The sequence below is a fragment of the Coloeus monedula genome (assembly GCF_965178545.1).
Source record: "Coloeus monedula genome assembly, chromosome: 2".
Taxonomy (NCBI): Eukaryota; Metazoa; Chordata; class Aves; order Passeriformes; family Corvidae; genus Coloeus; species Coloeus monedula.
In genome coordinates this window covers 24,383,656-24,405,810 of record NC_138782.1, presented here as the reverse complement: position 1 = coordinate 24,405,810, position 22,155 = coordinate 24,383,656, and the positions used below count along the sequence as shown (strand labels likewise).

Below are 22,155 nucleotides of genomic sequence, written 5' to 3'. Positions count from 1 at the left end.
AAGATTTACTTCTTTAGTATCCAGTGCTCTCATTAATTATTCCTTTTAATAGTGCTTCTCAAAATCATCTCTTAGAAAAGGAATTTGGATTGCACAACCTTGGAAAACAAACCTGTTGCTACCAAGCATGAGCTAACATGTTGTAGTACTCTGTAGCTTATCACAAGTAAGCCAGCACCCAGTTTTGTAGTCCAGAAAAAGTCTTGGTTGATTATCTGTGCAAATAAACTACACTGTGTTGAATATTCTAGTTTGCTTAGAGTTGTATTCTGCCTGAGGACTTGTTTAATACCTGTGTCTCTTTCCAGCTCTCCAGTAAGGGCAGTAAAACAAAATACCTTTTAGTATTTGCAAGTAAAGTAATGAACTTTGATTCCGTGGTTGCCAGTACTCCCAAAAGGGGTTTGGGATGACAAATATAGTTTACTCTGCAACTGTTACTGCTGTCCAAGGTAGGGTAGTCCAATGACGGAGTGAATAACATTTTTATAGTTTTCATGGATTACCAATTTGGATATTTTTGAACATACCGTTTAGCATGGTATTAGGTCCTCCAATTTCTTTAAACAGTGGCCTCTTGAACAAAAACCAAAGCAAAACAAAACAAAAAACCAAACCAAAACCAAACCAAACAAAAATTACTAGCTTTTAGCAGAACTTAGTTTTTCACTGTGCCTTGAAGTCAGTAGAAACCACTGATTCGTAGATGCTTTAGTGGCTGCCCACTTTCTGATAATCTTCATGCATCTCAGCATGGATTTATGTGTCTGACTGTGGGCACCCCATTGAAAATACTTTGTTGGCACTTAGAGGTAAATGATTTCCTGAGAAAGCAAAGAGCTAATGTCATAATCTAAAATACAGGTTTGAGACTTTCACAAACTTGTGTAACTTGAATTGAATCATTAATGTTTGCTTATCTCTATGAAATGGGTCTAAGACCATGCTTGGATATGAAAGTAGTCTGAAACTCCATATTTTAAGGTTTTCTGAATGATTTTCTAAAGTGCAGTGTAAAAGACTAAAACCTCAGCTAGATGTATCTCAGCTTTTTGGAATCTGTATATTGTTTCTAAAAGAGCTCTGATTCTTATTCTCACTTCTGATCAAAACAAACAGGGAACTTGCTCTGAGAGCAATTTGGGATGCAGAGAGGTGTATATATAAATATTATTTTCTATGCTGACTATCATTTATGTGATAAGCTAGATGCTCTGGAAAGACTTGAAATACATACAAACATTTTCCTGGAAAGGACTAATACAAATATAGTATAGGAAATATTAATAAACTGTTGGCATTTAGACTTGGAAGAGGTGAGGAAATCAAATGATAACCAAAGTCATTAAGATGTAGAAAACAGTTGTTTTCTCCTTCCATACTTAGTCTGTTGGATCATTTCAGTTAGTGGCTCATAAACTATGGCTTTTTGAGATGGGTTTCCTACTACAGTTAGTTGAGTGACTGAAAACTCACTCTAGACCTTGCTTGTAAAAATGGCAGAAGTAATGTTGAGGTGGTTATGGTGAGTGTAGGATAAGGAAGTGTACTTTTGTCTTATCTAGTCAAACTTTTCACAGAGAAACATTGGAAGATTTTAGAGACAGCATTAAGATAGGTAGAAGCTAATAAGTGATTTGATTAGCTTGTCATGAATGGTTTAAGGTTTTTATGGTTTAATGGTTCTTAATTATCTCACTGACTGATAAATTGTTTGACCAGTGAGTGAACACAACACAAAGCATGATTATAAGATTGTCAGATAAGTACCTGCATAAAAGTTACACATACATATAAATTTATATACATATATATATTACAAATATATGTGTATAATCAATAACAGTGGAATTTACTCCCAATGGATTCTTGGTTGTTCAAAGACCAATATGTCAGCTTAAACCCTGGGTTTCAGGCTGCAGACACATTGTGGGTTTAAAGCTCCATGTCAGTGGCCAGGCTAAGTCATATGTCAAGCAGTCAGCAGGGCTGAAATGATGTAAAGATTTAACCTTTTAACAGCAATAATGATGAGTGGAAACGCTTATCTAAGTCTTGCACTGAGCAAGAAATTGGAAGCTGAACAGGAGATACCTGCAGATAAGCCATGTGATATATGAAAGAATTCAGTGTGCTGAACATGTCCTTTAGTGGTCTGGTGACTCCTGACAAGTGTGAGGGAAAGGCATTCTTTCCAGGATGATCTAGTAGTGTGCCCAAGCAGGTGGAACACCATGGAGAAGAGTATCCAGGACCTGAGAGAATGAGTTGTGCTGGAAGTAATCTATAGGGATTCAAATAGAGAGCAGTCCCGTGTAGATCCAGATGAGATCCAGTGTACACAATCCATGAGGCAGAAGTTTGTACAGAGCTGCCTTTCTCCACTTCTGGAAAAAAAAGAAAACCAAACAATAAAGCAAAAAAAACCTGTCTGCAGGTTTGGGTTTTTTCCAGAAAAGTTCATATTGTTTTTGTTTCAGAAGCCTCATTTATTTTTAAAGTGTGTGGGTGCAGCCTCAGCTTCTGTGAATGATGTGTGCAAATGCAGAGACCAGTGTGCAAGTGGCTCAGAAGGTAACACCCACCTGTCAACAGTCAGTCAAGGTTATGTTTTGCCAGAAGGAAAAATCATGCCAAACACAGTCTTTGTTGGCAGAAATTATTTAAGGGTGAATGAAGCAGAAATTTGGAGTTCCTTTAAATGATACTCTACTGTGACAGAGGTGAAAGTAATTACTGACAGAACTGGTGTTTCCAAAGGGTATGGATTTGTATCTTTCCTGAACAATGTGATGCTCAAAAAAGAATAGAATCACAAATCAACTTCCATGACAAAAAGCTGAAACTGGAGCCAGCGATTATAAAGCAACAAAACTTGCATTCTTATGTGCATCCTAGACCATAACAAAGGAAAAACCAAGTATGAACCCAAGACTTCAATTTAGGTAGTTCAAAGGAATGGGATGTTCAAACTGAAGATAAAGCATAGCTAGAACAGCCATGATAAATGATCAAGAACTTAGAATAGAGAGGCCAACAAAGAAGAAAACTCAGACTTGTGAAGACAATCATGCAGATATCATGGCTGTATACCACTGGGAGAGATGGCCTTTGTGGAAAAGAGAAATTAAGATGTATTAAAAAAAAAAGTAGTAAAGTAGTTAAAGGTGATAGAGGGAGAAAATTATTGAATGTAAGCCAAAGAAAAAACAAATCTTAGACAGGTCTGACAAGAAACAGAGGTAACCTAACTTACCAGCTGGCATTTTCTAAATTCCCCATTTTAAAAAAGTGGTGGTAAAGGTGGAAGGAGTCAGAGATGGCTATAAAAAAGTACATGCCTTTTAGATTATATGTAGTACACTTCTGTCTTAACTGCTTTTCTCAATAGATAGAACAGAGTGATACTCACAGTAGGAGTACTTGTGTGTGGTTAAGGGTACAGATCTAACAAAAATGGGGGCCAAAGGAGATGCAAGCTATAGATCTGTGAAAATTAGGAAAGAGTGGACCACAAAGGATACATGTTCCCATCTTACCAAATGCCCTTTGAAATCTGATAACTCATTGCCCATAAGATATAACAGTATTTGATAGTACCATGACTGTATTTTTTTGTGTTAACATATGTAGCATGAAACATTTGCTTGATATCGTCATTTCTGGTTGGCAACAGAACTACAAAGAGAGAGAAATAACCATTGGGAAAAAAAAAAGTGTTCCAATCTTATTTACAGTTCAGTAACTGGTAATTTGAAGCCTTAGACAATATGGACTTGATGTTTCACATCATAATGTAATTGCTGTAATTATTTATCATTTTCTTAACTGTACATCAGCCCTTTAAGCATTATGCTAATGGCTGTATTCATAGTGTTTAAAAATAATGTTTTTAGAACAGGAAAGAAAGACATTAATACCTTTTCACTACTGTAACTATTGCTATAGCTACAAACCCTTCTTCAGATGGGACGGTATGTGTTCACTTACATAAAAAACATTTCTTTTTATATGTTTGCTTTCTTCCTCCACCCTTCCAATATACTAACAAGTGTTAAACAAGTAACATTTACATTCAAAGATAACATTTACTAACATCAACTAACAAGCAGCCAGGTTTTCAATCCTTTATATGGTTAAATAATTTACTATTTTTTCTTGCAGTGGGTCTACCCTTGGAACTGCCCAGCAGCTTTAAATTCAGCAGTTAACACTTCTGCAGAAGTTTGTAGATTATTTAAAAATTGCAATAATGCTACACTGCATGTAAAGGTCAGAAAATACTTTCCTGTAATGAAAATTATTCAGAGTAATTGCCCTAAATATATCAGGGACTTAACTGAAAGCAGAAGCTGTAAGATAGTTTTACCCCTGTAAAACGCACCGATTATAAACCACAAGAATTCATTTATTGTGGAAAGGTTTCTTATTACCATTTGTCACAGATAGGTGTTAGGGATTAGAGCACAAGGACTTAGGGGCTTGTTGCATGATGTTTTAACTCATTTAAGCTGGTATCCCCACAGCCCTCTTTACTCTCTCCTGCATATCCCTGTTTCACCTGCTGAGCTGGGACAGGCATTTATCTGACCAGACAATGCAGCACTTTGCAGCCCAATGTATATGTGTACATGCTGATGCCACCAGAATGGTCTTTGCTTGATGTAGTACTGCTTACCTGGCAGTTCAGGTCAGCACCAAAGTTGTCACAAAGGAGCAGTGGCAGCACGCAGGTGGGGGACAGGAGGGAGGGTGGCAGTGCGGCAACATTGCCTGTAGGTGTTTTAAACTGTCAGGAGCCATACCTGTGGGTCCCTGTCCAGCACCTGCCTGTGATTCACTCTGTCACCTCAGACAAGCCAGGTAATCTCAGTCACCTTGTCAGTACTAGGAAACCTCCCTGCTGGTATTCGCTAGGCTGTACTAGCCAATGTGATCCCGAACAATAGAGCAACTGTGGGTATTTTATCCACTAATGCATTCATCATTGGTACATAAAAAATATTGTAATGCTCACTAGAGAAACACCCCCATCTCCTTTGGGAATGGAGTTAAAATTTGTGATATGCTGTGGTCCCTGATTTTGTTAATAAACTGTGAGAAAAGATTGTGCAGATCACTTCAACCTTTTTAAAGGGCAAAAGGCAGTTAAGAAATCTAAGGCATAAGGTCTCTATGCATCCCAATGGCATCCACCTTAACATTCATTCTGTTCGCCAAACAAGGTATGTGTTCTGTGAAAAACCATGTAGAATAGGGAATCTAAGGGTGTATAAACAACCAAACATTGTCTTTTACAACAGTAGCTCTCTGGTTTTTCCTAGTGCAGATTTAACCTTGCAGCTGCAGTATTGACACCTAAACTGGCACCATCTTCTCAGTCACCTTCATGCATTGGCAGAGATGGGGAATTTTGTTTTCCAGAGGCAAGAGGCATCACTTAGGGTGGGGTTTGGGTGAGGCTAAGGAAAATGATCCGTCTTTCTCCTCTTTCACACGCAGCCTGGCAGAGTGTCTGCCTCTGGTGCCTCCGCAGGGAAGTTGGGAAGGTGGAACCCCATCAGACAGAGTGCCTGGACCATTTATCTCTTTCCCTGGGTGAACGGGGTTGCTACAGCTCTTCAGGTGCTCTTTGATGTGTATATGCATTTATATCTACGTGTGCATATGTATTTATATATACACTTACATGAATTTGGACTTTCCTGGTGGATTCTGAGTCTGGTAAGGAAGAATATGGAGGAAAAGCTCCATCTGGTTTCTGCCTCTTGTAGTATCCAAGCGGGGGGAGGTTTTCTCATTGAACGTTCTTTTCCTTTCTTTCCCTTCTGGTTTTGTTCCATCACATGCTCTGACATAAGCTGTAGCAATACAAATTCAGTCTTTAGTGGCTTTTGTATTCTACTTACTCTTCTGGCCCCTTACTAGAAATTGTAGTAAGGAATGCAGGTGAGAAAACATAAATGGTGATTTTTAGCACTTGGCAAAAACTGAATGGAAGTTCAAGGACAGAGAAAAGCCAATTCACAAGACTTGAGGTAGTTTTCTCTGCTCAGAATCATGGGGAACTCTACTATAGGGGATTTTGAGAGCCTCTTAGAAAGACCTTAGAAATTCTAGCCAGTAGAGAATAATGAAAATAATTACAAGTGTTAGGCAAACTGATTGTTGCTATTAACACCCTTTATAACTTCTTATTATTTTTTCAGAGTATTTGATCTTTTTCTTGTATCTCATAGTTCAATCTTACATTTACTAGTATTTTCATTCTTATATTTACTTCTATTAATTAACATATTGATACTTATGAAGCTACTGTAAAAAATAAGGTTGAGGTGGCAAAAGAAAAAGCAAGTTTCTGTACTCCTTATGAGTCTTTTTATCTTTCATGATAATTAGTTAATTCCTGCAAAAGTTACATAACAGTTGTCAAATATGAAAGAATTAATTTGTAAATCATTAACCCAGTAGAAACCTGACCATTCTTAGAAATCAGCTTCAGAAGAAGTTTGACATATTTAAGTTGACAACAGTGTTCAGGTTCCCTTTTTTTAGCCTCAGTTATCCAGATATGAATCAGACTGCATCTTCAAAGCTCAGCACACAGCAGCTGATTTTCATTTTTCATGCCTTGTAAGAACCCTGAAGGCTGTCTCTACTCATTCTTCCCCTTCTGAAAAATATGCCACCAGTCTTGGAAGTTGAAGATGTTTCACTGAAGCCTTCCCTGAGGGATTAATCATGATGAACTAGTTTAAATGCTAGGGCTCCATGTTCATCAGTCGTCCCACTGTAATATCACCTGTAGAAAATGAAAACTCTTCAATTTTTTCAATTGATTATGTAGCATTTGTTACTGTCCAATGGGAAACACTTGTTGAAAATAGCATATAGTGAGTATTTCATTCTTATAAAGCATTTGCCCCTTGTCCACCAAGCAGAGGATCCCCTTCAGTTCAGACTGGTCCTCAGCTTTCATGAATTATTTGGCAGTACTGTGTGAGGGTTTTCAATTCCTCTAAAGCTGTTCCTGCTCCGCTGCTGTTTGTGCTCTTCCCTCAGGAGCGCCTGCACAAAGTTCACCATGGAACTTTCTAGCCTGTTTGATTGGTTTGGTTTTTCTTAATTGTAATTTGTGAAGAGGTATTTATGATGGATCAGTTCCATCATAGCAATGGCTTGTTTTGTTCGGGAGATAGTTTGGAGATGTTTTAACAATGTGCTGGTGAGTTTGTTGTGCCATATTTATTTATAATAGGAGTTCTCACCAGCCGACTGGTGAGCTGTTTAACTTCTCAGGGAAGATTTGTTTAACTCGATTTCCTAAATATGATTAAAAGAACAGTGCTTTAGTAAACATTCTCAGAACGATTACGAGAGGCAGGACGTTTAAACAGGTAAAATGATAATCAGATCATAGAATCACAAGTCACAGAATCTGATGGAAAGGAACATGGCGCTTCAAATCCAAAACTCCCCTCAGAGAGGCAGTTGGGGGGTTAGGGAGAGGAATACCAGAGGGTTTGAAAAACCACTGACAGGTACCCAGGGAGGCAGGAACATGAGAATCCTTCAGCCTTCAGTGTTGCCATGTCTGTTCTATGCTCCGTGTTAGACCATACTTACAAACTATTTGGGGCTTTATGAATGTGTTTGTATTTCTGGGTGGAAAATGTGCAATACTGGGCTAACTTGCCTCCCTTCGCCTCAAAAAAAACTAAAGAAGAAACAAACCCCAACCCCCGGGAGCAGAACTGGATACGAAAGCACTTCGGGATCCTTCCGTTGATCTTTCCTAGTGAATGGGTGATGACCAGGGCAGCACGTTTCGTTCCTTTTCTCAAAACTCAGGTTCTCTTCGGGGTAGGGAAAGTGGGTTTAGATAAAGATCTGACGCTGCCGTTACACCCCGCAACTGCGGCTTTTACCCCCATCCCTTTCTCCGGCCTCATCCCCTTCCCGCCCCGCCGCTCCCCCCGCCCAACTGCGGGCACCGCCCCGGGGTCGCCCCGCCCAGCTGTGGGCAGCGGCCTCGGGCGGCCGGGCGCCCGCGCCGCCGCCTCCAATGGAGTTTGAACGCTTCCGAACCAGCCACTCAGGAGGGCGGGCGGTGCCGTGCTGCGCTCCCATTGGCGGCGGGGCCGGGGCCGCGTGGCGAGCGGCGTGGCGGCCGGGCCAATCAGCGCGCTGGGGCGCGGCACGGCGGGGGCGGGCAAACGGCCGCGGGGCGGTGGCGTTGGGTTTGAGTTGCGGCGGGAGCGGCTCCGGCCGTGAGGGGCTGAGGGTGCCGGGGCTCATCGGCAGCGGTCGCCGGGCTCCGCGCGGCGGTTAATAGTGAGTGAACGGTCGGGTGCGGGGTTGACGCTGCCAGGTAGCCCTCCTGTCTCGTGAGGGCTCTCTCCGCCTGTCGCTGGTTACTAGTTTTGGTTCCTCTGAAATGCCCCGAGCTCAGCCGCGTTGCTTTGAAAAGTAAATAGAGAAGCGTCGCTGATGCCCGACCGCAGCCTTGTGTTTTCGCAAGGAGACGCCACCTGAGGTAGAGCTGTCAAAGGCAGCTCTAAGTGTATAAACTCTGTTGCTGTCAGTAGATTGAGTAGAGTGAGGTTTTATGATCTGGTCTTAACTGCATAGAAGTGTGTTAAAGTAGGACCTAATATTTTAAGTTGCTGCAGGGTTTTTAGATCAAGAAGCCTGTACTGTGGTGGAATGCTGTATTCTAATTGCTGCTAAGCTTAAAAAATGCAATTTATTTGAACGGGACGCTTACTTAACCTCTTGGAAGGTCTCATTGTAGTTGTCTTTGTATTTCAGGCAAAATACTATCCATTTGGTGTGAAACAAGAATCCGGCCAGCATGAGCTGGGCTGTGGAGGAATGGAAAGAGGGCCTCTCCTCCAGAGTCCTGCAGAAGATCCACGAGCTGGAAAGTCAAGTGGATAAGCTCAAAAAGGAGCGTCAGCAAAGGCAATACCAGCTAGAGACTTTGGAGGCAGCTTTGCAGAAACAGAAACAGAAGGTAAGTCAAAATGCCATTCTCCATGCCAAACGCTGTTATAACAGTTTCTTATCTGGTGGTTGTTGTTGTTTTTAGGGGATGGGTTAGTGTTTTGCTTCTTCCCCCCTGACTGAAAGGAAAGGTAGCACAGAATTATAAACTGTTTATTTTCATGTTATTTCATACTCATCATATTCTTCCCTCTGTTTAGTTCTTTTTGGTTGTTAATGTGATTCCTGCTTCCTATCTGTTTGGCATGATTGTCTATTTCTAGGTATTTAAGTGTACTTTGAGGTTTTTCTACAGCTCTTTGTGATTAGGAAAATAAACATTTTATTGTTATACCTGTTAAAATCTATGCTAATGTCTGGGCCTGTTTTATATACCAGAGCTGCACAGTTAGCAGCCTCTTCCTATTTCACCTTGCCTACAGATACCCATAATCTTTTACTTAGTTTATGTAATTCCTTGGTTTTTTTCCTTGCAGAGACTGGGGGTTTGGGATTTGGTGTTCTTTTTCATTTTTATGGCTATAATTTTACACCTCATCTGACTACCCCATCAGCCCTCTAACCAGGGGACCAGACACCCTCCTGGCCAGGGTCCTCCCATGCTTCAGATTAGCAGAGACCCGTTTGGTTCAATTTTGTTTTGTAGTATCTAACTATAGCTCAGAGACAATTTACAAGTGTTGCCTGTTAGTCCCATTATGTTGCTACAACTTTCTAGGAAATCTTAAGCCTAGTAGGTTTTTTTTTTTTTTTTTTAGTTTCTTCCCACGAGTTTCCAGGAAATTGTTTGAACCATCCCAAGAAATGGCTGTGCTCCCCAAACCAAAATAAGGGATGCTTTAAAATTCTGAGAAGCAGTACGTAATACTATTTTTCAGTCAAAAGAACAACACTGTGCCAAAGATGGTGCCCCTTAGGTGCTTCTCCAGGGAGGAGAAGGACATCTTTCCTGCCACACTCTATCTTCAAAGCTGTGACCCTTGGTAAAGATTGTGCACTCTGTGGAGTGAGCCAAGGTCTTCTGGCTGCTAAATATAGGCTGGAAAGGGAAGTGAGATGATTTTTGAAGAAGATGGACTAATGATGATTATTAATATTTAGGGATTGATCAATTTTTTGAAGAGCTTGTATCTCATCAATAAATAGAAATTGTCAATATCACTGAGTTGAATTTCAGGAAATGTGGGTTTTATTCACATCCAAGAATATTTAAACAATGTGTACATCTGAGGATTTTAGAGCTGTCAGGATTTTGAAGTGTCAGGAAGAAAGTAACAGCATGTAAACTTTGTGTTACTAAAATAATAATAAATGCACCAAAGTATAGAGAGGAGTTGATAATTTCAAAGATGTCTCTGTATTCCAACTAGGTTGAAAATGAAAAAAATGAATCTGCAATACTAAAAAGAGAAAACCAGAGCTTGATGGAATTGTGTGATAATCTTGAGAAAGCAAAGCAGAAAATTTCACATGATCTTCAAGTGAAAGAATCTCAGGTCAACATTCAGTCAGGTCAGCTGAATTCCAGCAAGAAGGACATTGAAAGGCTAGAACAAGAACTGAAGAGGTGAGGACTTGTTGTATGTTTCTAAAATATTTACAATGATTATTTTGTCTTTTTTGCTCATTTAATATGTCCTTCATGGTATTTTAGTTTCATGTCATACTTCTTTCAGAATTTGACTGAAGTCTCAAAACATTAGCCTGTTTTTACATACACATGTGCATATACAAACTTCTACATGAGCTCTTGTGCTACTTGAAGCAGTTAGTGCCTGTAGTTTCTGTTTATTTAAGGGCATTCTGCAGTGTCGTGGGAAATGGGAGCCATCCATTCTGTGATTTTTTTAAAAAAAATTTTGGTTTTTTTGTTTAAACAAACAAAAATCTAAGACAACTGAAGCACTTGGCAAAAGTAACCTGCAAAGAACTTGGCGTTGCAAGCAAAGTACACGAGCAATTCACTCTGAGATGAAGTCTACCAATAAACTTTGAGCTCTGAAAGAAGGAGGCAGGAACTTCTATTGGAGTCAGAGAGGAAGCTGCCAAAAGCAGTGGTACTGTGACCGAGACACAGAATCCAGTTGCTCTGGTAGAGTGGTGCCTAGTTCATAACACCTCAACTTATAAACATTGCTGAGACAGTGTCTGTGTGCTGTCTGTAGGGGTGGAATGCAAATCACACAACAAAAGAATCTTCTGCAATGCAGGCACATCTTACATCCTTCTTCTTCTGAGGGTGCTACACAAGTGGAACAGTTGCCCAGAGTGAAGGGCTCTCACCTGTTAAACTTGCTCTCATAGAAGAGGTGCCCTCCATTCTTGAATAAAAGAATTTCTGAAACTGTGTGTGCTCATAAGGCTGAGTGTTCTGTCTATGCAATAACTTGTTGTGCTAGTAATGCAGATTACTGTCACAGAGAGGGTTGAGTCTGGGCTACCAGGGTTCTTTAGGGCTTGGGGTATTTGTTTTTATTTTCACAGCCTGCACTATGTTTGCTTCCTGTAACTTTTGGATGGCATGCCTCATACATGTCCTGATAGAAGTAAATAAAGAGGAAGTTGTGTTGTTCTTTCTGGGTTTTTTTTCCCTTTGCCCAATCATTTTTTGAAAGCTAAAGAGAGTTGAGGTATTTGACTCCTGTGGGAAATAATACAACACAATCATTTATGGCATGTAGAAACACTAACTTTGTGCAATGAGTTGCTGAGATCCATCAGTGTAAAATCTAGTGAGATTCAGCAGGGGTGATAGAATCACACTAGTGTTCTCTGTATCTGCTGTCAAATGTTGGGACAAAGAGGTTGTGAGCTGAGGATATGTGTTTCATTTATCTATTCCCAAAATTTAGTCTGGTTTGCTGAGTTCCCCCTTCTCATTATAGTATTGTACATAACTGTTCTCTACAAAATACACATATATATATATATATATATATAATATAACACAAGGTACTACATGTACCTTGTTCTTGGCAATTGTTTTTGATTTTGTATTTGTCTGCATTTTGTTTGGTACGTGGTCATTTGCCATCCCAACTAACAGTCCACTGGGAGAGGAATACTTGGCACTGTGTTGTAAAGGAGGGGAAAATAAAAAAGGCAGGTGTGGAGTCACTGATGCAGTGGGCTACAGCCTGAACTATCATCTTATCAACCTGTGCTCACTGAGCAGGATGAAAGTTACTGTATAGCCTCTGAACTAGTTTTATATATATATATATAGGTTTCATTGGATGCCCTTGTAACTCTTCAAGCTCACAGAAGTCACTTGACTGGGTTGCCTACTGTGGTGTTTTGGGTAGTGATGTAAATGGAACACATGAAAAATGTGGGCAGTATTCCCTTGCATTTTCATGAGGTATGCACACTTTTCTGAAAGTGTGTAGTATCAGAACATAACTAAAAGTTATGTTTCCTGCCATAAAGATGCTCACTGAAGAGTAAGAGTTTGATATTTTCAGTGCTTACAGTGGTTTAGGTTTATTTAGCTGAACTACAGCTTTGTACAGTGAGACCTCAAGCACTTCTAACAGATTTTTTTCTACCTGGGGTTTGGTTTTGTTTTTTAGCTCTGACTCCTGTGTAATTGATTAACTGTTGAAACTATAAATAAAATGTTGTTTCTATATTTGTGTTACACCATCTAAAAATTTTCGGTGGATGTATCTTGACTTGATCTTTAAACTAAGTCCTTAGAATCATATAATTTATTATTGTATGTTATGCTCTTAAAAATAGATCATTAACTTTTTCGTTTCCGTTATTAATTTATGCTGCTGCTGCTTTCTTAAACAGATGCAAATGTGAGCTTGAGAGAAGTCAGCAAACATTGACTGCAGCAGATGTATCATTCAGTGGCACTCCACAGAAAAGTTTTACTTCTCCTTTAACACCAGTTCGAAGTTATAATGGTAAATGATTCTTTTCTTCATTCAGCATGTCAGTTTTCTTGGAAGGTGGAGTATTTTAAACACTTGTACTGAGTTGCTCAGTCCCTCTTACATAGGTTATTTTAAGAATGTCTACTTTGTAGCACCCCAGATTTCAATTTTAAAAATTATTAGTGCAGATTGAACACATCACAAATATTACATCTTTTCAATGCTACATTGATGGACATGGAATAGTAATAAAATATCCTTCAATAGACTGCAGCAATATTTTGAATGCCTGTTCCTGGTGTCAGCGCTTCCCTTCATGTAGTGGGGATCAAATTTCTTTCTCCATGTACCACGGGTACTTTAACTAAAATGCAGTCAACAGTTAAATGTGTTATATCTTTGGAAAATTATTTCTTGTTTAGACTGTTACTGTGCATAATAATCTACACAATTAATGTTCTGTATCCATTTCAAAACATCAGTTCTATCTTCAAATTAGTGACATCAAATAGATTTAAATACTTCAATGAACTAGAAAAGTGAAAGGAAGTTTCCTTAAGTGGAGAACTGTTTTGTAGCCAGACACCCTTATGCGCTTTATGCTGAAAAACTTTGATGTGTTCAATATTATACATGTTATTTACCTCTTTCAGTGTGGTGAACAAATGCTCTATGAGTTTGGCATCTCAATCTTACTCCAGTGGGAAATCTGAGATAATATCTTACACTCTTGTTCCTTTTACTTTCTTTATGCGTATCTGGAAAGGGGTGCAGTTAGTGGCAATGTCAAGCATGGCACTCCTGAAATAGGGATAAGATTAAAACTATTTAAAATTGTATTCCTGGAGAGATACTTTCCCTTGAAAGCTGGAGTCTTAAATTCATTAAGATCATTGAATCATAGAATATTTCAAGTTGGAAGGGACCCATAAGGATCAAAAAAACCTGGCTGGATTGGGTGAAAAACTGGTTGGACTAACATAGATTATGAAGAAGTATTCATCATGTCTTTGTAGATGCTAAGTTTGAAGAACTAGAAGAAAAATACAAGAAAAAAGTACAAGAAAATAAAGAGCTAGAATTACAACTGAGAACCATCCAGCTAAAGGTAAGTATCTCTTAGGAATGGCTTGTGTGATATCTAAGAAAGTAACCACCGAGTGAACTTGGAAAATGAAGTGTAAAACTAGTGAAATATATTCTACATCACATAAAATATAATTTCAAAAGGAGAGAGAATTAATCTGTGTGTACTGCTATTCAGAAGTAGTCTTGGAGAATTCAGAAGAGCCAGCCTCTTTGAATAGCAAAGGAAAGAAGGACATTAAAAATGAGAACACATCCTTCAGAAACTGGAAGTCTCCTGCAAGCAAGGACAAGATAAAACAGTGTCAGTTATGCCAAGTTAAATACAATAGGATAATAAAATAGCCTTGAAAAAGATTGTGAGAAATAATTCACACCTAGAAAATAGAAACCCATAAATCTTTCAAACATATAAGAAGAAGGAACAGTATTAGCTGATCTCGGGCAACAAGATGAATAAGATGTGAAAGCCCTCAAGGAAAAAGCCATTGCAGAAAATGTAAAGTAATTTTTTATTTAATACATACTATGTAAAGGTTTAAAAACTTTTCTATACCAGAGCCTTTTTTCATTGGGGTTGAATCTGTGGCACAGCCTCAAATTGAAAAGTCAGAAGTAGTCTTAAATTGGATTGATAAAATGAATAGTAATAAAAAAAATCACCAGATACAGAGAATATTTGCCCATTAATTGATAGGGCACTGCAGTGTGGGACTGTTGAATCACTGTGACGTGCAATGTTGCCTCATTCTTCTCTTGACACTGAAAGGGGACAAGGATGATGACATCAGAAAAAAACCACTTACAGTGCTGATTCCTGGAAATACAGTTTAGTCAGGCCAACTTTTTGTCCTGGGCAAACTGTTAGAAACATGACACAATATGTTTATTGAACCATGTGTAGGTGTATGGAGAAGAGGTCCCTTTATTGATAAAGACAAATCATGCCTCTTACATTTTCAGAGCTTTTGGGCTTGTTTTTTTTTTTTTTTTTTTTTAATAAATCAGAGAATGTGTGAGGTAAGTGTGACTCGGTGTAATGTTGTTGGATATCCACAAAACACTGATGAAAGGAAAAAAAATTGATAGGGGGAGTTCTTGCAAATTTAAAGGAAAAGATTGAGTGCAGTGGCAATAAATGGTCAGTTTTTACTGGGGAATGGTCAACACAGGAGCCTGAAAAGGCTTGGTAAAGACACCTGTGCTATTCAGCATATTGATTAGTGTTCTGAAAATGTTGAGTAATATGGTTGAAGACCACACAGTATTTTCTACCACTAAATAATTGCAATAATTAAGATGGTAAGTAAAATTCAGCTTAAAAAATAGTGAAAAAAATCAGGAAAACATAATTTGAAAAAGGAATACCTGATACATTCAGACTCCAAAACTATGATTACAGGAAGCATTTGGTAGTCATATGGCTAGTTCTGGATTCAAACTTTTGTCTCAGAAACTGTAAACTTAAATGGCATATAAGGAAAATGATTACTGCATGCATGGTTAGGTTTCTTTGCTCTATGTCTGTTAGCAAGTTACAGGATTGGACACAGCATTCTGGACAATACAATACAGATTTCTGGTCTTGGCACAGCTATTCCTAGATAAAAGCATATTCTCTGGTTTGACTGGGAAGTCACACTGGGTATTACATGGTTTAGGGATTTAGTTTAAGAAAAAATAATTCAAATGAGCTGCATTTCAAAATCCAGTTAAAAATACAATAGGGGCTTTACTGTTTGAGGTTTTGTTTGTTTGGGGTTTTTTTCACTTAAGGAGGAAAAAATCTACTATTTTGTCTCTGTTTAATTTTCCTATGGGCAAATATTGAAAGCTTGTACCTGGCATATTCTATTATAGCAATTTTGGGGTATTCTGTTTATAAGTTTAAATAATTAAATCTGTTTTGAATTTACCTGTGTTTCTCCAGTAGAATTAAATGTTGGTCACATATCAGATATGTTAGTCTAGACTTCAATTTTTTTTTTTTTTTTTCAACTTACTTGTCTTCACTTGCCTGCAAAAATGTAGGCTTCGATTTTGAAAAATGTAGGAGTTAAATGATGGGATCTCTCACATCATTTTCCCATCAGTTAAATGATGGAGAAAAGACAAGAATTTATTTATGTTACTTATAAAAATACACAGATCAAAACACTTTATTGATATCTTGATTTGTACTTATAAGTATCAATTATGCTTGGATACTTGGGCTAAAATTGTTTTGTTTACATAGCATGAAAAGTAATAAAATGTATCAGTACTTTGCACTCATGGGTGCTGTGACATTTTAACAATGTGAAATGATGGCAAACTATTAGCTACTTAATATTAAATTAGTTGTTTTGTTATGTTTTGGATAAGGAATTATGTAAAGGTATATCCTTTTCTTATTTTGGACTCAGAAAATAAACCAGCTCCATCCTCAAAGCTCTTTGAGTCATAGAGAGATTGCTCGGCATCAGGCTTCCTCATCTGTGTTTTCATGGCAACAGGAAAAGACACCAGCTAGAAACCAAGAAACACCTGCAAGGGGAAGTTCTGCAGCATCCTCTTTTCCATGGGATAAAGAAGCAAATTCAAGTGTTATGTCAGAGAAGAGCGAGTTTGACATCAGCTTTGCTGAGAACTGTAATTCTTCCCTCATGATCCAGCTAAGAGCACAGAACCAAGGTATCTGATGTGTTTCTTTAAGACCCAGAGGCAGGTCTCCTGTATGGTTTCATGAAAGCTGGTGTGCAGATAGAGGCAAGGTATTGAAATTAATGCTTTAGCAAGGAAAAGAGAAAGATACTTGTTGTTGCCTTTGGCAGCTGGCCCTGTTGGCTGCTGGTGCATTTTCAGTGATCAGCCAGTACACAGAGATTACCTACAAGCTGTGGTATCTTTTACGTAAGGAGTGTGAGAATTAGAAGGGAACAATTTGTATTTTTGGGATGAGTAGAGGATATAATCTAATGTAAAAAATTCCTTCTCTATTAATCCCATTGCTCATGGTACAATCTTCTTAAAACAGCTAAAAAAACTCCTCAGGATTTCATTGCATCTCACTGTTAAGTTCAATTATATTGTTTCCTTGTTTTTCTATACTACTGATATTTTTGGCTGAGCAATATTAAAAATTTGATGACTGAACATACTTAATGATAACTGAGTTGGTCAATAATGGATGCTACTGGAAGCACAAGAAGAAGTATGCTGCAAAAAGTACAATCAAAACCCAAGATATGGTCTTGTATTGCACATACTGACATGAAGAAATACTTATTCCTGATAGCTGTAAGAGAGGAAATAGTTGGTTTGTTGTGGATTTGTTGAGCATTCACTTAAGCCTGCTATTTGTACTCTTTGGACAGCTTTTCCACTGTTTTACAAGTCCCCATACTCTCCAAACTATTCATTCAAATACCTCCCATACAGCTTCAATTTTGGTGGCTTTTTCAACTTGGAAGCCATACAAATTCAGAATCAGGAAGACAGGACTTCTTTTATCAAAAAAAAAAAGACCAAAAACCAAACCAAAACCAGATAATAGTAATTCTGGATAATGCCCCATGTAGCTAACTTATGTTGTCTACTGTGAATTGTGTTGTGGTTTTTGGAAGATAAACTCTTACTGATGCATACTGTGAGAATATTACTTGGTTTAGTTTTATATGTATGCAGTTTTGAGACAGGAAAAACATTAAAAATATGAATTGGGTACAGATACCAAATAGTTGAAAAGTCTCTTGAAAGCACAGTTGCCCCAGGCAAATGCTTGTAGTGAATATACTTATAAAAAGAAAAAAAATGTAATAGATATTTCAAGTGGCATGTTTAAAAACAGTAACAAAACCAAACAAAAATAAATGAGCAGAGGAACAAATTGTCTTTGCCTTTGCAGCACTTGCTCCTGAGCTCTCATATTTCTATGTTCTTTCTCATGAGGTAGGAATTATTTAGAGTCAACTGTCTTTCAGTCTTGATAGTTTTAGTCATTGATGTCATAGTAGAAGACAGATATACCTTGTTTAACTTGCTCAAAATTTTACAGGGTTTCTGCCTGTGTCAGGAAATCGGGTTTTTATCAAACATTAAATACTTGTAAGTGTGTTGGAAGAGGTACCTTCCAAAGCAGAAAGTATTCTTCATCTTTACTGTTTTTTAAATTCAGAACTAAATTCCATCATTGAAGACCTAGAACAGCAACTGCAAGCTCAAGAAAAGATGAAGAGGTCCCATATGAATAAATATCAAGAGACTGAACTGGAGCTGGACAGATTGAAGTTGCAGTTAACAGAGAAGGATAAAATTCTGAACAAAACCAGAGATAAACTGACTCAAACGAGTACACAGCTCGATCAAGCTACCACACAGGTAAAACGTTGGCTCACACATCTATCTGACTTTCCTTGCAATGCATTGCCAGAATTCCTGTGTGTCAGTTTTCAGCCATTTTAGTAAGAACCAAGGTTCTCAGACTAAGTTCCTTGAGAGTTTACTAAGGATCAAGTTTACTAAGGATAATACAAATCTAGCTTGATTTGTATTATGTGTAAAAACATTATTACATGTATGCAGTTGCCCATTTTCTGGAAGGTTTTTATACCACCTGCAGAAATAATTTTCATACTGGGGTAAGATTGACTCAAATTCTGAAAAATATTTTACTGGTCAAGTTGCATAGAGCAACAATGACATCTGGTGGCAAGTTCTGACCTGTCATGCTTCTTTGGCAGAAAATCAGAATCTGTTGCTTATACTACAGGATGTTGTGGGGGCATAGTCCTTGTATTGTAAACTGCTTGTTTTAAATAAAGTCTAGGTAAAAATGCAATACACAATTAAGAATATATGCAGTTTCTAAAAGGACTTTCACAACCTAATCCTAAGGAGTTTGAATTCATAGTAAAAATCAGTAGAATAGTACAATTTGCTTAGTCAAGAATTTACAGTGTATGTAAATACCTATAAAAATCTGAAATGGTTCTGAGTTTTGCTCATAATCATGCAAAGAAGAGGAGAATGCCAGTGCTCAAAATAATTCAAGCTGCAGAAGGTAACAAGTAACTGTTTTCCTTGATTAATCAAGTTGCATTACCTTCCTAAAGTCCTTTTTCCTGACACTTAACAAAATTGAAATTAGTGCACAGATGTCATAATTTCTTGAATCTTCACGTTTTCATCTATCTTTTAATTTTTTTACCATATTAGTTTGGTCCATCTACAGGATAGGGAAAAAGATGTTTCTGTGTGTATCTTCTCTGGGTATAATAATTATCCATGTTTGTCAGCAAGTTTCTGCATGCTACTTAAGTATGTTGGTAAGCTGCTGTTTCCCACAACTCCTGTATTGGTCCTTAAAAAATAAACCTTTGCATGTTCTCATGTAAACCTTGACCACTCTGCCTTCTCAGAGAGACAGCAACATTTGGTAATTCTGTGAGGAGCTAGTTTAGGGGAAGTCTTGGCAGGTTAAGGGAAAATCAAACTCCTGTCATAGTCCCTTGACTTTATAAAGGCACAGTCATCATGGTGAGTTTGTAGGAAGACAGCTGACCCAATCTGACAGCTCGATTTCTCTGAAAAGAGCTTTATTTTAATTTATTTGATTCCACAAATGACTTGATTCAACTTCCTAAAAGATTAGGATATTATGTATTTAATTTTCCCTTGTTTAGGGTATTATGTATTTAATTTTCCCTTGTTAATTTTCTGTGGGTTTAAGAGAGTGGAATTGTTTTACTAAGGAATCAAAAGGGATTAAAAGCAGCCCAAGGGAAGGGGCAAGGCTGTGTATCTAGAAACATGCCTGGGGAAGGACAAGGAGGAGTGGGACTTGCTGCCTTTGGAACTGAGGTGCAGCCCATCCTTAAGGTGCAGTGCATGTTGCCCTGAAGGTTCCTTTGGTCCTGCCATCTGAAGGTGACTCCTGTCTGTTCTGTTTCCGCTTTCTCGCACTGGAATTGATTCTCTGCCTGCCCACCCTGGACTTTGAAAACAGAACTGCATTGTGATTTTGGGTTTTAGTTCTTGCCTTGTAGTCTGGATTTAATCCTGGCACTCCCTCTTGTACACTTCTCTGTCACTGGCGCCATGCACAGACTTCAACCACAGCACCTCTGTGTTATCAAGTATTTTCACTCCTTATGAAATCTGCAGCCTTTCTGCAATCAAGTTTCTGTGTGATGTTACAGGAGTTCATGATCCCTGCAGTCTCTGCCTAATAACCTGACATCCCAATACAGCTACCCGCTTCTTATTTTCTTATTTCTACTGTTTCATTAACTCCATAAACAGCTCTCGTTGCTGAAAAAAGAGAGTCCCATTCACCCTTTGCCATTTTTCTTACTCTCTGGGGAAAAAAAGAACATATTTTGCATTAACAGATTTGGTCTGGAATAAAAATTGCATTTTTTGTTTGGGAATTTTTTTGTTCACTCTCTTGGGTGGCACAATATTGACATAATCAATGGAGTTAAATAGGTTAACATGGAGGTGAACCTGGAACATAGCCTGCCAATTTTTTTTTTAATTAAAGTTTAAATTGTAAAAGATACTCTGTTGTAGTAAACTAAGAGAGCTGCTTCTTTTTTCTGTCCAAATCAATGTGCTGAATCACTCTGAAATTCAGTGGAAAATTCTTTTATTTTCGGTCTAAACATGTAGTTGCTTAGCAGTTTGTTGTCATTCTTTAGTTGGTAGCAACCTGAGATACTGAAAATACAATCTATTCTTACTGCCAGAAGTAGCATATTTCTGCAGACTGTCAAAGACACTGATTTTCTTATTAAATTATCTAAATATATAAAGATATAATATATATTATCTAAAGATGGTTTTATTATTGTATGTGTATACACTCATACACACCTAATGCATACATACAAAAGTATATATACTCTTTCTATATATACACACATGTTTTCTCACTAAACAAAAGGAAAAATGAGTTTTGTACTTTGGATTGCTAAGAATTTGTATGGTACCAGCTAAAGTTACTTTGGTTATATGAATGCTAGAACAATTGTAGTAGCTGAAAGCAGTGGTTTTTTATATGAGTGCTTGTACATTTAAATGAAACATCATTTGCACCTTTAACACTTGAGATTGAAACTAAATTATTACAGGTCCAAATGTTGGAACAAAAGGTGAAGCGATTGTCAGAAGAGCTGAATTGCCAAAGACAAAATGCTGAGAGTGCTCGTCAGTCTTTAGAACAGAAAATAAAGGCAAAGGAAAAAGAATACCAACAGGTAAGACAAGGAGAACGTTTTAATTTTGACTTGCTGAGGAGATGAAATCACTTGTCTTATTTTATGTGTCTACTTTTCTGTTAATTGCAATCACATTTGATAGAGGTAAAAGTTGCAAAGGTAATCGAAAAAATGGAAAACAAACATTGCAATAGAGGGGAGAGGCTGTTGGAGAGGTGCAGGATTCTGTTGGTATTCACTGGACAGTAGCGGACGTGTTTGAGAGATGGAATGAGGTGCAAGTTCATGAGAAACTGGGCTCCATTTTTCATAGAATTATGTATATGTGAGCTCAAACTTAGTAACCAACTCAGTTATTTCTGTGAAATCTGAGTTAATTTTTCATGCATTTTGCATGGAAGAAAATAATTTCTTTAGGATTATATCTCTATTATTCTAATTTTGGTTCATGCTCAGAAGATGTTAATATAGTCAATTAGCATAAGTGTCTTTCATTTCCTTCATGCCAGCTCTTGCAGAGAGAAAAACTCTATCCCAGGAACATTTCTGGAGCGAAGGTATATTTAGTATTAACAACATTAATACTGACTTGGATTAGGGCTAAACTCTCTGTATTTTTCTTTTAAAGCTTAGTAATGTAATCAGTGTTAGGAAATCCAAGACATAGACTCGGAAGTGATAGCGCTGCTTCAGATGGGTATTTTGAGTTTGCTTTAGGGATTGAATAAGGGCCCTGAGGAAGACTACTTCTTGTGTCAAATTTTTAACCTGAAACCTTTTCTCTAAGATATGTCCAGACAGATAAAATAATGGGCAGAGGAATTCTGCTGGGGTAGCCAATAAACAGTGCTGCTACCAGCATTCTTGAGTGAAAAAGTTGATTTTACAAAGTCCATTCGTCCAGATGGTACCTCGGGATCTCAAACTGATACCGAAGCTTGTCTAGAAGTGGTAAATTGGAAAAACAGATCTTTATATCT

At 37.9% G+C, this 22,155-nt stretch overlaps 1 protein-coding gene across 1 annotated transcript in view; it reads left to right on the top strand.

The window, feature by feature from the left end:
• Positions 1 to 8,854: 8,854 nt before the first annotated feature.
• CENPF (centromere protein F) overlaps positions 8,855 to 22,155 on the top strand; it is a gene marked incomplete at both ends in the record, with an annotated part of 35,020 nt that continues 21,719 nt past the window's right edge. Inside the window, 7 exons of the mRNA XM_082277261.1 lie at positions 8,855 to 9,016; positions 10,377 to 10,573; positions 12,805 to 12,920; positions 13,907 to 13,998; positions 16,382 to 16,649; positions 18,133 to 18,335; positions 21,089 to 21,214. Coding sequence (XP_082133387.1) covers positions 8,855 to 9,016; positions 10,377 to 10,573; positions 12,805 to 12,920; positions 13,907 to 13,998; positions 16,382 to 16,649; positions 18,133 to 18,335; positions 21,089 to 21,214 — 1,164 coding nt within the window. The remainder of the gene's footprint in view (positions 9,017 to 10,376; positions 10,574 to 12,804; positions 12,921 to 13,906; positions 13,999 to 16,381; positions 16,650 to 18,132; positions 18,336 to 21,088; positions 21,215 to 22,155) is intronic.